The 18,959-nt window shown below is 41.8% G+C and overlaps 1 protein-coding gene across 3 annotated transcripts; it reads right to left on the minus strand.

Annotated features, from left to right (window-relative positions):
* Window positions 1–478: 478 nt before the first annotated feature.
* Window positions 479–18,156, minus strand: LOC137350493 (dual oxidase maturation factor 1-like). Of its 3 annotated transcripts, XM_068015147.1 has the most exons (9): window positions 18,040–18,156; window positions 16,001–16,169; window positions 13,771–13,939; window positions 11,476–11,533; window positions 9,123–9,257; window positions 8,181–8,394; window positions 6,661–6,875; window positions 3,733–3,911; window positions 479–2,510 (listed from the first exon to the last, which is right to left on the minus strand). In XM_068015147.1, exons 3-9 carry the CDS (start codon window positions 13,915–13,917, stop codon window positions 2,490–2,492), a joined length of 969 nt encoding a protein of 322 aa, XP_067871248.1. In that variant the 5' UTR covers window positions 13,918–13,939; window positions 16,001–16,169; window positions 18,040–18,156; the 3' UTR covers window positions 479–2,489. The 3 variants fall into 3 exon arrangements, with proteins under 3 accessions (XP_067871248.1, XP_067871247.1, XP_067871249.1); XM_068015146.1 differs by lacking the exon at window positions 16,001–16,169; XM_068015148.1 differs by lacking the exons at window positions 479–2,510; window positions 3,733–3,911; window positions 16,001–16,169 and adding an exon at window positions 5,626–5,745.
* Window positions 18,157–18,959: the final 803 nt, after the last annotated feature.

Consider the following 18,959-nt stretch of genomic DNA (forward strand, 5'->3'; position numbering starts at 1 on the left):
CATTAGTCACGGCCCGGGAATACATGATGCGCAGCACACGTGATATCTTATCAAATGACTTGTTGTCGTCACACGTGTTTGGAAGCAGTGATGTTCCCTTCCTTCATGACTTTGAAAGCAAAACCATAGTACTCAGGCAGCAACTTGCACAGGGCTGTGTTGTCCTTGGGGTAATGCCACCTCTTTTCAGGGGACAGATCACCTTCGACGTTGCCTAAGCCACTTTCGTTTACTTTGCTCCCAGAAGTGGAGCAGCAAAGCAACAAAGTAAGTGGGTAATAAGGTGGAAAATGCCAGTGGTGACCAGATGTGGTTGGGCAATATACATCCATCATTGGCTCGAGACAGGTGGCTGGAACTGAACAGCAACACCAATTTGAATTCATATACCAGCTTTGTTGCAGAGTCGTGTAAATGCCCTTTAAATGAAGGGTCAGCTAACCATCCAGAGCATTTAAACATTTCACCGCTTGTTGCAAATGGGTCACTTTGACCTTTTAATTATATTTACTTTTTAACAAAAGTCAAATTTTAAAAAAACAGTTAACATTTTTTTTTAAAGTATACATCTATATCTATATATATATATATTTACAAGCAGAGAACAATACCTGCTACCTAGGAAAATTACTGCTATATATTTCCTCCATGTTGCACATATTAAAAGGTATTACTCATCTCTGAGTAAATTCCATTCTTGCCAAACAAATCAAAGTGACAGATTATGTGAGAACTAACAATGCGATGAATATTACCTGTCCCTACCTATAATTCAGGCTAAATCCCTGCAGCGCAGGCAGCACCTGAGAAAGAATTATCTGTATGCAATTTTGGGCATGCTTAGTCATTAATATATTGCCGTTTGCCAGTAAGAGCGATACCGTCACTAGTTTACAGGAAGCAGGTGTCAGTACTGAGAACAGATTCCAAAGTGGTGTGGAAGCATTGCTGCCTCCAGTACTTGCAGCAAATGGGGGCTGTATTGTCCTTGGGGGGGGGTAAGTGACCATACGAATTAGAAGCAGAGGTAGGCCATTCAGCCCATCGAGTCTACTCCAGGTGGGGTAATGCCACCTCTTTCCAGGGGACAGATCACCTTCGACACTGCCTAAGCCAGTTTTGTCTACTTTGCTTCCAAAAGTGGAGCAGCAAAGCAACAAATTAAGCGGGCAATAAGGTGTAAATTGCCAGTGGTGGCAAAGTGAGATTGGGGAATATACATGCATCATTAGCATGAGACATGTAGCTGGGACCACAGAGCAACAACAATTTGAATTAATGTATCAGCTTTATACTAAAGAATGTCCCAAAATAACTTCATAAATAGGCATTGAGACAAGCAGTAAATACTTTGTGGGAGATGGAGCTATCAGACTACTGCTGTATAGGATGCTTGTCTGAGGCTGTGTTAACTTGCATTGTTGGGGGGGGGCGGGTGTTATATTGAGTTGGGAGACGAGACACCAGTAGAAAACTATTGCATTTCCACAAATTAATATCTGTACAATCTCTTCTCTCCCCTCCACCCACCTTCCTTCATGTAGATCACTAATCTATTCCATGTGATGTTACGTGTCCAAAATAATAATCGTCAAACAAATTTGTAACAATAAATGTTACTATTCCAAATTTTTGTTAAGGCACAAAATTTAGGGTTATTACAGAAAATATATTAATCTGTAAAGAATTGTCAAAGTTTATCAGCCCTTTCCTCGGTTTCTCTTCAGGGATTACGAACCCTGAAAGCTGCAGGACCCCAACATGTGCTGCGCTTAATGATTCCATTCTGTGCTACTTCCATTATCCCAAGCCCACTGACTCCCGCCCTGGAGGGAATCCAGAGTGTAGCTATCAATCGATATTGAGGTCGAAACTCTCTTCTCAGTTGCTGCCTGTGCTGTAAGAATTTCTCATGCGGTATGAAATGGGTTCAATAGGTACAAAGAGCAATAGCATTCAACTCAGTGTCAGCTCTGCCACATTCTAAACACAGTGCAGCACACTATCATATTGCAGCTCTGGTCCACATAACGTTGTCCAATTCTCAATGAATTGGCATGTTCCTCTCTCAATCCCCTTCCCGCTACCCTGTCCTGCCCTCATTTTCTTGTTGTTGCAATATTTGCCCGTGCATTTCATTCACATCCAAATTCAACATGTGATCGAAACATTCCTCCATTGAATTTAAGATGAGTTGGGAACAAGTGTCCATCTTCTCGTGTACAATTTTCAGCTACCTTGACTTTGATTCTTTCCAAACAGACGACTCACCTTGCGGCTACTGAAACGTCTTTGTATCAAAACAGCAACAAAGTTAAATCTAAAAATATTGCCTTTCTCTACTTCTAGTCGGCAACGTCTAGAGTTAGAAGTTGAAGGGTACTTGTACAGACGTGGTATAAAGGCCAAGCTCTTGAAAAAGCAAACAAGTCTGTCACTTTCTATGAGAAGTAGATGCAAGAGACAACACAGCAGATTTTTGCTCTCGATTATACAACATTTTCTAGATGCTGGAAAGGAAGAAAACAAAAAGTTCAATTATGTTTTGTGTAGGATCAAAAACATTTAATGAAGAAAAAGGTTTGTAAATGCTTTTCAGTGTGTGTATGTGATGGTGGGGCAGGGGAGCAGGGAAGCTGAAATAGAGATAAAAATTGCAGTAAATGAACACTCTTACTGATCAAACAAGCCACAGTTGCAGAGTGAAGGCATTACTCTTCTGATGTGCTTTGTTGGGGTGGAGAGAGATTTATTCTGCAACTTCTTTTAAATTCATTCTGGGAGTATGAGCATCGCTGGCAAGGCCAGTATTTAATGCCTATCCCTAATTGCCCCTTGAGAAGGTGACGGTGAGCCGCCTTCTTGAACTGCTGCAATCTGTGTAGTGAAGGTACTCCTATGGCGTTGTTAGATAGGGAATCCCAGGGTGATCACCCAAGCGATGACGATGGAGCAGTCGATATATGTCCGAGACGAGATGATGTGTGTGACTTGGAGGGGAAATTGCAGGTGATAATGTTCCCATGCACCTGCTGCCCTCGTCCTTCAAGAGGTGGAGGTGGCACATTAGGGAGATACTGTTGAAGGAACTTTGGTGAGTTTCTGCTTTTAGATTGCAGGCCAGGATTCAGGAGCGAGTGACACTCTCTCTCTTTACCTTCAAATATTGTTGCAGGTCTAGGTGTGAACTCATCGCAAGGTGGGCCCTCAGGCATAAGATTGGCTGTGACAGTTTGACTAGAAAATTATAGGCTGTGCACCCGGAATTTCCTGTTACGTGTTTCTGGTGGCCAAGTGTTACCATGGGTATGGAGCACTTGGAAGACCTGTTGAACAAGCTGATCATTCAGTAGAGGAATTTGAGCCCTTCTTGAGACAGAAAGTCTCAGTAAAGTTGATCATGCAGAAAAAAGCTTGCATTTATATAGCACCTTTAAGGATGTGAAATGCCTCAAGGTGCTTCACAGGTGTGTTATGAAACAAAATTTGACACCAAGCCACATAAGGAGATATTAGGGTAGATTGGTCAAAGAGGTAGGTTTTAATGAGATATTATAAAGGAGGAGATAGAGCTGGAGAGATGTAGGGAGGGAATTCGAGTTTATGCCTCGGCAGCTCAAGGCACGACCATCAATGGTGGAGTGATCAAAAATCGGGGATGCACTTGAAGCCAGAATTGGAGGAGCGCAGATATCTTGGAGGGGTTTCAAGTCATAGATGTAGTGTACTCACTTCTAGCTGCAGACTCTGACCAGCTTCCTCCTTGTCATTGTAAGTGTTGTTATAATAGCTAGTCTCCTGGTTCTCTTCTTCATTGTTTCTGGCATTTATCAGAAAGATCCTGCCCAAAGTTGTCGGGGCAAAGATGCTCATCGTTACGATGGTCATTCCAATAATTAAACAGAGCAAAGCTGCAACAACAAACAAACAAACAAAAAAAATGGAACCTCAAACTCCTTTCGCTTATGAAGCTTCATGGCTTCCATTTAAATGACACACTCTGAGTTGAACCATTTGCCCCCAAATCCAAAATCCATTATTTGGGGGAGGGGGGGGGGGGGTGGTGGCTGGTGGCATATATTAGTCCAGATACTGTGAGGTGCCAACTCTGTCAGATCTCGGTCACTGGCCCCTTCAAATGGGGTCAGGGGTCAATTCCATCATTACCCTACCATTGCTGGGCGCCTGCCCCACTAAGAGTGCATCTGGGACACCTGCCATTACAGCAACGCCAGAAAGTTTGGTGCAGGAGGCCATGCTGGGGAGAAGGGCCCATTGGAAACCACCCCCCCCCACCCCAAAAATGTTGTCCGTAGTGGCTCCCTTAAAAAAAAAGGAAGGCATTTTAAAGCAAATATTCTGAGCCTGTATCCAGAGTCATTCCCACATTCACCCTTGGTCAGCTGGCAAGCTACCAATGAAGGCTTAGAGCAGTGACAACTTAGAACGATGACCTTGCAAGGGGTGGATGGAGGCTCTGCCCACATAAGACACTCTGGGATTCTTCACACGAGGTCAGGACATGGCCTACTTTCTGACCATCTGCTGGAGTACGTCATCCAAAGAGCCACAGATTTTCAACCCCCATTACGTTTCAATTGGGAGGTCTGGGACCAGGGAATTCATTGTAAAAACTAGAGCCACATCTTTCAGCAGTAGAGTGAGGAAACACTTGTACGCATAAAGAGTGGTAGAAATTGGCACTCTCTTAAGCAGCAGTCAAAGGGATATGAAGTTAGGTCACAGATCAGCCCTGATCTCATTGAATGGTGCAGAACAGACACGAGGAGCTGAATGGCCTGCACCTGTTCCTGTGTTTAAAATCAGATCATAACTGTTAAATCTCTGAAGACACTGACTGTTGCGGAGATATGGTTCCACTGGCGTCAATAACTCAATTGGCTACTTTTTATGCATGACACTAAATATTTTGGCTGGCAAAGGTTGAATACTGTGCCCAATTTTGGTCTCCTCACACAGTAGGTGATATTGAGCCATTGGAAAGGGCACAGAAGAGCTCAATTCCCAGTTTGAAGTATCTTTGTCATCAAGGTAGGATAAAGAAGCTGAGACTCTACAGTGCAGAGAAGCATTGATTTAGGGGGCAATTTGATCATAGTTTATCAGATGCGGAAGGGAATAGACTGAGTTGAAAGTTTGCTCCAACTAGAAAGGTAAGGGAGGACTAGGGGTCACAATGTGAAATTGTACGAGGCCAGATCTAGGTTAGATGTCTGGAGGTGGTTCCTTTCCCAGAGAATAGCAGACTTTTGCAATGGGCTCTGATTCGCTGAATTCCTTTTGGTGAGAGCAGCACCTGTTTCTGATTGGAGTGGAGATCATCACATTACAAAAAGGTAGGTACCACACAACATCATTTAGGACCTGAGCGATGTCCTGGCCTCGTTCCAATCCCTCAGGAGGTTGGAAAGGAATTTTCCAGACTTCTCCCCCCAGTTGGCCTGGGTTATTAACTAGATTTTTCATCTCTCCCAGGAGATCCGAAGGGGAATTGAGATAGCCAAGACCAACTTTGTCAGATTGAAGGAAGTGTTAACGTTAAAGAAACTGACCTGAATCTTAGGAAAAGAATGTTGAGGTGCTACATTTTTTCATCTATGTTATAAGCCTCGGGGACATGGACAACAAACAGAGACTATCGATAAGCAGAGTGCATTCGAGATGTCAACAAACAGGAGGCCGTTCCACATATCTTACACAGACAGAAAGACTGATGAGAAGGTGCTGGAAAAAGAGAAAGTTAGTGCATAACATCAAAAAGAGAGAAAGATACGATATTTCGGTCACATCATTATGGCAGAAGATAAACAGAGACAATTACTGGAAGGAAAGATTGACAGAAAACATAGGAGGCAGACAAGAAAATGGATGTTGGATATAATGGCCTGGAGGCAGTTGACTTATGTGGAATGTGAGATGGGGAGTGTATGAATGTACACAGTATGTTATATGTGTATAACGCGAAGGACTAGAAGGTATTATTAACCTGTCTGTCACGTGTGTGTGTGTTCATGAAATCAAACTACAGCAGGAATCACAGTTTAGTTACACCTGCTGCAACCCCTGCTCCCGCATCACCAACCCCCGCTCCCTCCCCAGACCATCTTTCTCCTGGCACTGCACTTGCTTAACAACTGTTAAGAGCTTCATGCAGTTCTGATGAAAGGTCGTTGATCTGAAATGTTAGCATCTGTGGGGAGAGAAAAACGAAGCTATCTGACCTCCTGAGTGTTACCAGCATTTTCTCTTTGGTTGCTGTGCAACTGATTGGTTAAGGAAGGCTCATGTCTCACATGGATGCTTCATGGAGTTGGCAGGTATATGAACAACTGCCTTAAAAGGAATCAGCAGAGCAAGCAGTCAGAACAATGGATCAGACAGCTTTAACATTTGCCCTCCAAAGGATTGGGGGAGTGGGGCGGGTGTGGGGTAATAGCCATCTTTTGTACTTACTGTATTGTCACTGTGTAACTAATTGTACTTGATATTAAAATTTGCTCCCGTTACCAGTTTCCCCGTTGAATTAGTCTCCAGTAGATACCACAGAAAGAAGTGAATTGATGCCCTCCTGGCACCCCCATACCCTGCACCTCCACCACCGCCCCTGCCCCACAAGAACGGCTGGATCTAGGTACTCACCCGTTGCTAAAGTTAGCCAAAAGGATGGACCGAGAGCACTCTTCAATGTTGTATCGTCAAACTGGATGGCACAGAGCGGAGTATATCTTGTGGTACCAAATGAGATCAATGAAAAGATCATGAAGAAACCAGTTACCAGTATCATGTATCCTGCATGTAAAAGGATCAGCAGCCACAGAAGGATATTGGATAGCATCCAAGCACACAGTGCCACCCTGGTAAGCAAAAAAAAATATATACTTCTCAATCTTCAAAATCACAAGGATGCCATTTTTTGTGCAGATGGGACTAAAAGGGTTAAATTATGATGATAGGTTGCATAGACTAGACTTGTACTCCCTCAAGTATAGAAGATTGAAGGGCAATCAAATCGCAGCATTTAAAATGATAAAAGGATACAATATGGTCGAGACAGAGAAACTATTTGCTCTGGTGGGGAAGTCAAATCAAGGAGACATAAACTAATTAGAGCTTGCCCATTCTGGAGTGAAATCAGGAAGTACTTCTTCACACAAGGGGTAGAGGAAATCTGGAACTCTTGTCCCCCCCCTGCCCCAGCATCCACAGCCTATATGGGGGAGTGGGGGGGAGAGGGAGAGTGAAGCTTTCAACACTGAGATTTTGTTGGGTAAGGGTATCAAGTGAAAGGGAACCATGGCGGGTAAATGGGTTGAGGTACAGAACAGCCAGGACCTAACTGAATGGCAGAACATTGGAGGGCCTGAATGGCCCTCCTACAGGCACAAGAATGCGACCACTTTTAAAGATAGCTGTTGAAAATATCCATCGCTGCAAACTAAACAGCTAGGTATTAAGACTTGAGTTTATACAGTTTCACAACATATTGAAACATCTCCCAGTGTTTCATACGCAAAGGCTAATTTCTTGATTGGGTCTTCTTGGTGAAGGGCAGTGCTTTTCAAGAGCACTGATCCCGAAATCGAAGACGGGCAGGCTTGGATTATCCGTTCATAACATTTAACTGGACAGAACATCAAGGGTCTGCCGACCAGTGCTCTCGATGAACACTGTTCCTCATGAGGAATGCCTGAGCCGAGAACCAGTTCTGCAATGAACTATGTACTTGGCAGCCCCATTTTTGAGACACGGCCAGACGGTTCCCGAGGTAAACTCGCTGAGTCATCAGGGGAACTTCTATTATTCACATCTAACCCAAGGAAAGAATGAGAAACGAATTTGAAAGATATGGTTACCCAGCAACATCTCCAGGCACACAATAAGTCCTGTTGGACAAGTGGCCTTTCTCTGTGCTGTTAAATTCTATCTAGCTGATGATTGAGATTTTGCACTGTCGACTTCACATTTATGTCAAGTTCAATTGAATGCTAGGCCAGAAACTATTAAAGCCCCTGGCAACAGTTCCTGTTCCATTGCCAATATTCCAAGTTGGCCAACATTTTTGTTGATTACTGTATCTGCAGAAAAAGATTGAGTCTGTGGGTCCTAAAATGCAGCAACAGTTCACCTTTAATACTAAGATTGTTTGATCTATAACTTACCACATCGTAGCTGAGGCGTACTGGCCAGAGACCCTGTACTGTGAATAAACACCACATGGGCTGCTGGGTGTAAACTTCTCCGCTATGTACAGGATTGGATTTGGAAGGCCCCTCTCTAGCCCTTTGCGATACTGGACGTCATAGTCCTGTCCAAACTGCCACAGAAACTCTTCATTGTAGTTGATGGTTTCATTCAGTTGGTTCTCAGGGAGTCCTGCAGGTACATTAATACATGATTCATGAGCTTTCATTGGTGGTATTTTCCCTGCTGTCATTGAGGGTTTTGACGTGCAACTAATATACAGATGATTTTAAATTTCTAAATGATCTAATGCATGATATGGAGCACAAGGGCACTTCACAGTTTTAGTAACTGCTAACTTTGTCCTTCATTTATATACTTGCACCTTGAATGATTAAATTATGCTCAATTCTTGAACATGGTTATGATTGAGAGACTGGGTGATAAGAGGACCCTGGAGACTAGCTGAGACCCAATGAAAATGGAAGGTCCAATATTTGAAAATATATTTTTTCTTGGGATATGGGCAGTACAGGTAAGCCCTATTTATGATCAATCACTCGTTGCTGTGAGATGGCGGTTGGATGTCTACACATATTTCTATAAGAGAGGAGCTTGCTAGGCCATGTCAGAGGGCAGTAAGAGTCATCATGTAGACTGGGACTGCAGACACAAATAGTCCAGACTGGGTAGGATTGGCAGGTTCTCTTCCTGAAGGGCATTAGTGAACCAGTTGGATTCTTAAAACCGTCTACTGCCTCCAGAATTATTTTTCTCTTTTTTTGGTGTCAGCCCACAAAAATCAGCAGATTCACTGAATTCAATTTCACGGCTTGCCACGGCAGGACCTCAACAGGTCCAATACTACAGCCATTGCGCTCCCAAAAATCTGCAAACCGCGAGGGAAATGAAAACCCTACCTCTCAGAGTTATATTTACTCCTTTGAAACCGACATGAATCCCAACTTCTGCTTTGACATTCTCACTACTGAAAGATTTATACGTCGTGTTCACCGTGGTATATCCTCTCTCCCAGTCATCGGTGAAATTGACAGCTGAAGGAAGAATAGAGGAAATCGTTAGACTTGCTCCTCACCAGATGTGAAGACATGCTTTGATGGTCCTATTTTTTTTTCAATTATGTCCATCTATGTCCAAACAGTCTGGCTCTGATCCAATATCATAAGCCAAGTGCAGATTCCTCATTTTGATCTGTACTTTATATCAGTTGTCACAGCTTTGTTGTGGAGCTATTCAGTCTTTGACTGGACATACTAAATGTCGACTCTACTATCCTGTTGAATCACTCAGCCTCCCGCACAGGCATTGAGTAACTGTCTCCAATTCATTCTTCCAGGGTGTGCACATTTCTATAAACTGATCTTTATCTGTCCATTTATGTCTAGGTCTTGCTATAATTCCTTGGCTCATCTGCAAAGTCAATATCCACAATGACCTTTTTATTAACTGACAGTCACCATAAACTGGTGTATTCTCCATGGCAACGCCTCTCCCAATCAGGGTTCACTTGCCAACCAATCAGCACTCTCTTCTCAGAGAGTATAAAGTTGTTGTTTTCCCTTACATTGGTATTCTGCGGATTGTCCTGATGAGTGCAAGATGAAAAGCTTTGACAACATGTCTCTATTTTCAGCAATGACTTTTTTTTTTATTTTCACATGCAACGCTTTTGCATTAAATTCTAAAACAATTTTTTCCAATTGCCTGTGACTACTTCAATCTGTCACGTCCCTTGTAATTGGCCACCATTGGATCTGTCCAATTCAATGAGGTGTTGCTTTACCTGCTGCACTCTGCTGGAAACTCACATTACTGTGGCTGTGTTCAGCAAGCTGCGGCATTGACTGGGTGAGTGGAGTTTTGCTTTGTTTTATTGCAGGAAGAATGGCTGGATAAATAATAGGCTGGGTAACTCCCTACATGCACAGTTCTCCTGCAGCTTTGAATTTACTTCTATAATTTTCAAGATGTGTTATCATTTGAAAGTTGGACCTCTTCAGGGCTAATGGTTGATACTGCCTGTATCTCAAGTTTAAGCCACTGTTATACAATATGAAACTTTTATGCTGGTGAATTTGTACTCTTTTTAAGTCCAGGTTGCGGAACTGCTCTTGTATAGTAGAATTATATGGAACGCAAGGCAGCCATTCGTCCTATTATACTGCACTCCTGTTTCACTTTTGTGCATTATTTGCAGGCTTCCTTCCCAGCCTGTTTTTTTTAACATGCCAGCCAAAGAATTGTTAAAGCTTAGGTAGAGTGGGAACGACCAAAATTTGAATAATTTCTACCGTTCCTGCCTAGACACAGGCATCCTGAAATTCCTGGGCTTGAGAGAGTGAGAGCAGGATGAAAGTCAGGCAGGTCCTGGGTCCCCTGGGTTCCCTGCCCTTTCTTTTATAAATACACTGGGAAGGGGATGGGGTGGGGAAGGTCATGTGTTTGCACCGCCCTCCATTCTGACATCACACAAAGGGCTGAGATAAGTTCAGAAAAACCCACCATCACTATCCTTACTGGAGTTGGAAGATTAATGGCGGTTCTCTAATGCCAATAGCAGATCAAACAATTCCACATCAATTAGGACAGTAAGGTCACAGACCTGAAGCGTTAACTCTGTTTCTTTCTCTGCAGATGCCGCCTGGCCTGCTGAGTATTTCCAGCATTTTCTGTTTTTGATTCAGCTTTCCAACATCTGCAGTATTTTGCTTTTGTCTAATTTATCCCTATAGATTGCTCCAAAAAAGCAATTGAAAGGTGCAATTGTACAGATTTAACTTGGCAGGCATTGTGCTTCAGTAAGAGCAACAGCAAGCCAGAATTTCGTGCCGGGAATGAATAAGAGCACTCTATACATGCAGTGGGCAGCTAAAGGTTAAGACATTATTGCCAGTTAAGTGAAGTAGGTATTCTGGGGACAGGCTCCTTAGCACATAAAAGGGGTGGGTGCCTTTGATATTAACACTGCTCCCCAAGTGTCCACCCTGCTCTGGAATATCAAGGCAAGTCAGGGCATTGCGGCTTGAGTGGATTTTAAAATAATTTTTTTTTTTGCATTTGTTTGATTAAAACTGTCCTAATGGTAAAAGCAAAAAAAGTAAAACAGAGTCAATGCCTCAGGTCTTTGTGACCTTTCATCAGAATCTGGTCAAAACAGTACTGTGTGGTGTAGTACTATCTGGCCCTTCTTAAAATGTGCCCATTTTTGCAATGTGAAATGCCCATAGCAAGCGTTGATCTGGCGATACTCACCAACAATAACGGCACCAATGAAGAGGCTTAGACTTATCCTCACACATCTTTGGAGTTTCTGGAAAATAATGACACAACTTATAGTACAAAGTGCAATCTGCTAGCAAAGAGAACAGACTGTGTCACACCAATAGTTCAATCGCAGTGTACATTCAGCCCAAGAAATTTGTACCTGCCCCTCATGGACTGCAGCTATTCAAGAAGGCAGCTCGTAACCACCTTCTCAAGGGCAATTAGGGATGGGCAATAAATGCTGGCTTAGCCAGCAACTCCCACATCTCACAAACAAATGAAAAAAAATAGTTTGAACAGACCGTCATAATACATGAAATTGGGCTGGGTCATATCAGAGAAATAAATTTGTTGTATCTCTTGCGTTCTATGCGTCAAATACTCATATTCTCAATCCCCTATACACTAGTCCATGAGATCAGAGAAGGTGTGACCCTGGGTTTATATTTTATGCAGGCTGATTAAATAAAGTCAGAACAGCTCGAATTGGGAAGCGACACATTCACACACCATAGGTACAACTCAGAGTGGATGGTTTCTGGAGTATTGTAGTACATGAATGCTTATAATTTGTTAACCAACTTAATACTTTTCCTTAAATAACAATCAAGGGGAATTGCACAGTAATGCTATTGTTACTATGACACAACAACATTTCAAGGTAACTGGAGATTTGCAGCAAGAAGGCAACAGGAAGAATTTTTCCCCCTTTCCCCTTTGGAAAATTCACCCCTTCTTTTAATAAAAAGTTCAGAAAGGGATACAAGGGAACAAATTCCTTTGAGCTGGATTCACACATCATCTCTGAAAAGTTTCTTTCACCTGTAAACAGGTTCAGTGTCAGATTGAATCAATCTGCAGTTCCCCTCAACCTCCGCCCAAGGGTCATACAGCCCCCTCCCCAACATCCAACGATTTGAGACTTGGAACGGAGACTGCAGTGTGAATGAGGTCTTTTGTGGTTCAGGTCCCAAATAGCAGAATTGACCAGGGCCGGGGAGGAAAAAAATGTTACTGATACCTAAAAAAAAAATTCCTCAATTGGTCGTTCTCCTGTGGAAGTCGTTGAAAATATATTAGGTGTCTCCACAAATGTCGGTTGAGGGTCTTTAGGTATTCATTATGTAGAAGCATAGAGGCCAGAAGGAAGACATTTGACCCATCGTACTTTTTCTGATTCTATGCTATTCACCTCAATTATTTCCTGTAGTCGCAGGTTCCACAGGCTAACCACTCTTTGGCAAGAATTTTCTCCCGAATTCTTTGTTGGATTTATTGGTGACTATCTTTTTTGAGTCCTAGTTTCGGTTTCCCCTACAAGTAGAAATATCTTCTGTATGTTTATTATCAGACCCTTTAAGAATTATATAGAATCTTAAAGACTTCGATCAGGTCACCCATCCAGCTTCTGTTTTTTTTTAGAAAAAAGGATCAGCCTGTTTAATCTTTCCTGTATTAGATTTATTAAGTGTGAGGTGATGTGTTTTGGCAGAAAGAATAAAGAGGCAACATACTCCTTAGAAAATACAAGTCTAAATGGCATCGAGGAACAAAGGGATCTAGGGGTGCAGATACACAAATTACTAAAAGTCGAGATGCAGGTTAATGATAACATAAAAATAACAAAGAAAGCACTGGAATTCATTTCTAGAGTGATAGAATTGAAAACCAGAGAAGTTATGTTAAACTTGTATAGAACCTTGGTCTGACCACACATGCAGTAATGTGCACAATTCTGCTCTCCATATTATAAGAAGGATATAGAAGCACTAGAGAAGGCGCAAAAAACATTTACAAGGATGATACCAGAACGGAAAGGTTGTGTCTCTTTGAAAGAGTTATCCAATTAGTTTCACTCCCCAGTTCTTTCCTCGTACGCCAGCGATTTATTCCCCACTTCAAGCATTATATTCAATTCCCTTTTGAAAGTTACTATTGAATCTGCTTCCACACTCCTTTCAAGCAGTGTATTCCAGATCGTAATAACTTACTGTGTAAAAAAATAAAATCTCCTCAACTTCCCTTTTGTTCATTTAGAAATTATCTTTAATCTGTGTCCTCTGGTTACTGAACTTCCCGCCAGTGGAAACAGTTACTCCTTGTTCATTCTATCAAAGCTCCTCATAATTTTCAACACCTCTATTAAATCTCTCATTAACCTTCTCTGCTCTAAGGATTTGACGGAGAGCCCAGCTAAACCTCTTCATTAAATTTACTCTTTTGTAATTATTCTTGGGCGTTTGTTACACTCTGGATGAAACCCCAAAGGAAGCAGGTACTTACTTCTATTCCATGAATGCCAATGAGTATAATGAGGAAGGCCACGAAGAAGACTAAAAATGTAATAATGGTCACAATTTGAATGGTATTGAACACTGGTGGTGTTCTTGATGTTGGATAGAAGGGGTAAATGCCATCATAAAAAGTCATCTTTGTTGTCCTTTGTGGATATCTGAAAATGACAAGTAAAGATGTTATAGTCTACAGTGTGACATTGTATCTAATTGGATGCACACTCACATTGAAATGGATGTGTTTTGATTGGCAGTGCTATTAACGCCATACTCTACAAGAATATAGGTCAAGTTCTCTAGCTTTTGCCAGGAAAGATAATGGAATTTTTATTCAATGACATAATAGAAAAACATCTAGAAACTGAAAAGATAAATAAGTGTGATCTATGTGTTTTGGCAGAAAGAATATACTCCTTAGAAAATACAATTCTAAATGGGGTAGAGGAACAAAGGGATCTAGGGGTACAGATGCACAAATTACTAAAAGTAGAGATGCAGGTTAATAATAACATAAAAATAACAAATAAGGCACTGGAATTCATTTCTAGAGGGATAGAATTGAAAACCAGAGAAGTTATGTTAAAACTTGTACAGAACCTTAGTCTGACCACACATGCAGTAATGTGCACAAATCTGCTCTCCATATTATAAGAAGGCTATAGAAGCACTCGAGAAGGTGCAAAAAACATTTACAAGGATGATACCAGAACGGAAAGGTTATGCCTTACGGAAAAGATTAAACAGGCTGGGCCTCTTTTTTTCTAAAAAAGATAAGGTGACCTGATCGAAGTCTTTAAGATTCTATGTAATTCTGAAAGGGTCTGATAACAAACATAGAGAAGGTATTTCAACTTGTGGGGGGAGACCAAAACTAGGACTCAAAAAAGATGGTCACCAATAAATCCAACAAGGAATTCAGGAGAAAATTCTTGCCAAAGAGTGGTTAGCTTGTGGAACCTGCGACTACAGGAAATAATTGAGGTGAAGAGCATAGATGCTTTTAAGGGAAAGGTAGACAAGTACATAAGAGAGAAGGGAATAGAAGGATATGCTGACAGGGTTAGATGCAATAGGGTGAGAGGAGGCTTGTGTGGAGCATAAACACTGGAATTTACCAGTTGGACTGAATGGCCTGTTTCGGTGCTGTAACTTCTATACAATTCTATGAAGAGTGAGCTATAAGAATCAGAAAACAATTAAAGCTATTTCTCAACCCAAAAATGATTTTTCTCAAGAAAAGAGAAGGCAGGTGGTGGGTGGGGGGTGGTAAGTGGAGGTGACCTATTAGAGGTAATGGATGTAACCGCCTTTGACAGAAATTAATAGCGGTGTAACGTCAGATTGTGATAATGCTAGTTGGGTAGATCAATTACATTCCTTGTCAAAATTGGAAGAACAAAAGTAAGTTGCTGGGAGAGACTATAACTGGAAGTGTGAGCTCCAGTCTATGTTAATGCCAATATTTGTGACTTGCTTGCTGCTCTAGTCCTCACCAGGACTAATTCTATATGGCTACAATTTTCATCAATTTACTTTTGAAAATAGATGACTCGAACCTCACTCCTTCACTCTCATCCTCAATGTTTCCCCAATACTGGCATCAGAGAAATGGACAAAGAGGAAAAAGAACCAGGGCTTGTATTGTTAAAGGTTATGTACCCACTAATATTGTCTTTTTCACTCTTGGGGCTTAATTCTATTAGCCTTTTGCAATTTCTGGAATTAGTTGAGTTTATAACATAAAAGTAACTAACAGAACATCGACTGCATGATAAACGTTAACGCCACGCTGCTCATATGTTCTAGTGATCAGTCTTTCACCCTTTTTGACAAGTGTAGATTTTCCTCTCCCATTCTAATAACTCATTTCAATATTTCTCCACTGCCCCATTTGTTCTTTTCACACGGACACAGTAGCCTCTCTGGTTTAGGTAAAGGTCAACCCCCTCTCAGTACAACCTTTCCTAATCACGGAGGTTCTCCCAGTATCCCAGGAACAGGAAACCCTCCCTTCTGCACCATTCTTCAGCTACGTGTTGACAATTCCTAATTTCTCTCTCCCTGTTACGGTCCTCATGTGACACAGGGAGTCATTTCTTTTTCGTCCATGGGATGTGAGTGTCGTTGGCCATTCCCAATTGCCTTTGAGAAGGTGGCAGTGAGCTGACTTCTTGAACCACTGCAGTCTGTATAGGATAGGAACATCCTGAGATTACTACCTTGGAGGCTCCGTTTCTTCATATAGAACTTCTCAAAATCTCTTTTCCAGAACCTCAAACCCACTGCTATCCACATCACAGGTTCCCACATGGACCATGACCTCTGGCTGTTGGCCCTCCCATTCCGGAACCTTTTGTGTTTGTTCCATGATATCCTGCACTCTGGCACCTTGGGAAGAAACGTACCTTGAGGTCCAAACTCATAGCAATATTTTTGAAAGTCTGTGTACAAAGGTAATGTTCATCCTATCAGCTGTGGTTCAAACCAGAGTTGAAAAGATGCATTGCATTAGCCCGTTTGGCTATTTGTTCAGCCCTAGGTGTCTTTAATCGATTTTTGTACAATTCTTAAAAGAAAAAGTGAACTCAATAAATTATAATCTTTATTTGGCAAGTTTTTCAAAATTCATTCAGGGGATGTGGGCATTGCTGGCAAGGCCAGCATTTATTGCCTATCCCTAAAAGTCCTTCAGAAGGTAGTGATCATCTGCTTTCTTGACAACTGAGAGAATTGCTAGACCGTTTCAGAGGGCAGTTAACAGTCAATGGCTGTGGGTCTGGAGTCACATATAGGCCAGACCAGTTAAGGACAATTGATTTCCTTTCCTAAAGAACATTTGTGAATCAAATGGGGTTTTTACTGTTGCTAGCTTTTTATTCCCGATTTCAATTCATTGAATTTAAATTCTCAGATGCCATGCCATGTTGGAATTATGAACTCATGTCTCCAGATCAATAGTCCAGTAACATAAACACTACCCTCTAAGTATTAAGTAAACTGACATGTTGATAAGAAATTCATCCTTGCAACTTTGATGGTTTAAGTCAAAGATTGCCCCACAATCAATAACAATTTTTGATTCTCTCACAAGATGTGGGCATCACCGGCCAGGCCAGCATTTATTGCCCATCCCTAATTGCCCTCGAGAAGGTGGTGGTGAGCTGCTCGTTCTTGAACTGCTGCAGCCCATGTGGTATTGGTACACCCACAGTGCTGTTAGGAAGGGAGTTACAGGATTTAGACCCAGCGACAGTGAAGGAACGGCGATATAGTTCCAAGTCAGGATGGTGTGTGATTTGGAGGGGAACTTGCAGGCGGTGTTCCCATGCATCTGCTGCCCTTATCTTCTAGATGGAAGAGGTCGGGGGTTTGGAAGGTACTGTCTAAGGCGCCTTGGTGAGTTGCTGCAGTGCATCTTGTAGATGGTACACACTGCTGTCACTGTGCGTCGGTGGTGGAGGGAGTGAATGTTGAAGGTGGTGGATGGGGTGCTACTAATCAGAGCTCTGTGAATCTCAAGTACCTTCCAATACAAAAGCAAAATACTGTGGATGCTGGAAAGCTGAATTAAGACAGGAAAATGCTGGAGCGACCCAGCAGATCAGACAATGTCTGTGGCCTCTGTTCCTCTCTCCCCACAGTTGCTGCCCTGACTTGCTGAGTATTTCCAGCATCTTCTGCTTTTAAATTTACAATTTCATTTTTTTTAAGAAATGCATATTTTTAGGGAAAATTAGCATTTGTATTTTGTTTATTAGCACCAAGCAGGAAACATTACCGTGGAATGCTCACACTCACTCATACATTCCCTTTTTAACAAACTAAATGGCAGTTTCCACAGATGCTGCCAGGCCTGCTGAGTATTTCCAGCATTTCTTGTTTCTATTTATATATGGCAGTCTCCTCGTCTTTAAAATCTACTTCATATATAAGAGTCACCTTTCAAATTCTATTCAAAAGCGTTGTTTTAAGCACCCTTAGGACAACAGCGTGGTTTTAATACTTTAAAAAAAGTTATTTTAACACTTTGTCTTATTGACATTAATTATTAACTTGGTCAAAACTTTAGTTTTCCTTTTCCATTTTGCCAGAATTCAATTGGGGATCGCTGATCTACCACACTGACTTCGGCAGAATCACTTACTCATTGTAAAACACCAGAAAGTTTCAGTTTTGTCACTGCCTTATTTGTATCTTGTGCATAATTCATATTTTTGTTTCAAAAAAGCATTGGAAAAAAAAACTATAAACAGCTCACCTTAGCCAAGTTGATGAAACAGTTTCAGACTGAACAAGGGATAACTTTTCTCCAAAAAGAAAGCAAGCTGACTGCAACTCGCTTAAGGAAACAGGCTGGAAGTACTGCGAATGAGTTTATATCCGCCTGTTCAAAGCTTCGCCCAGTCGTGACATGAACATGACAAGTATGCAAATATCAGCGGCGGAACTGCGGGAATAAAATGAGGGCGGATGCCACCAAAACCCAAAGAGGCAATTTTCAAAGCTGAGCTGTGCCTGGGAAACACTATCCCTCGCAGAAGTTCGTGTTGATTGCATTTTTGGACTTGGCTGAATGGTTTATTGTATGCCTTGACAGGAATTGGACAATGGATCCAATTTAGGTTTAGTATATACTGCAGCTCACGCACAGAATTATGATATGTAAATAATACTACAAGAAGATCTGTGACGGTGATCATGTTGAGTGGTAGCTGAAGGTTAAAGTGTGACCCTCACAGCAAAGTGTGTGCTCTCCACAAGACTTAACAACTTTTAGATAAATACGTAAATCAATAGGCTTCTATCTTAAAACGCTGTTATAATCTTTAAAATTTAAATTAATGAAAAAATTAGCAATTTAGGAAGGATGTGAAGGCTTTCGGAGAGGATGCAGAAATGATTTACCACAATGGCTCCGGGGATGAGGCACTTCAGTTACATGGGGAAGTCAGTGGAGAAGCTGGGCATGTTACCCTGATAGAGAGGGGTGGAGAGGAGATGTGATGGAAGTGCTCAAAATCATGGGGGCGGGGCTGGACAGAGTAGATCGGGAGAAACTGTTCCCGTTGGTGGAATGGTGGAAAACCAGAGGCCATAAATTTAAGGTGATTGGCAAAGGAATCAAAAGCGACATGTGGAAAAACCTTTTTCTGCTGTGTTACCATGTGAAATGCAGTG

Source organism: Heterodontus francisci, chromosome 35, assembly GCF_036365525.1.
Source record: "Heterodontus francisci isolate sHetFra1 chromosome 35, sHetFra1.hap1, whole genome shotgun sequence".
NCBI lineage: Eukaryota > Metazoa > Chordata > Chondrichthyes > Heterodontiformes > Heterodontidae > Heterodontus > Heterodontus francisci.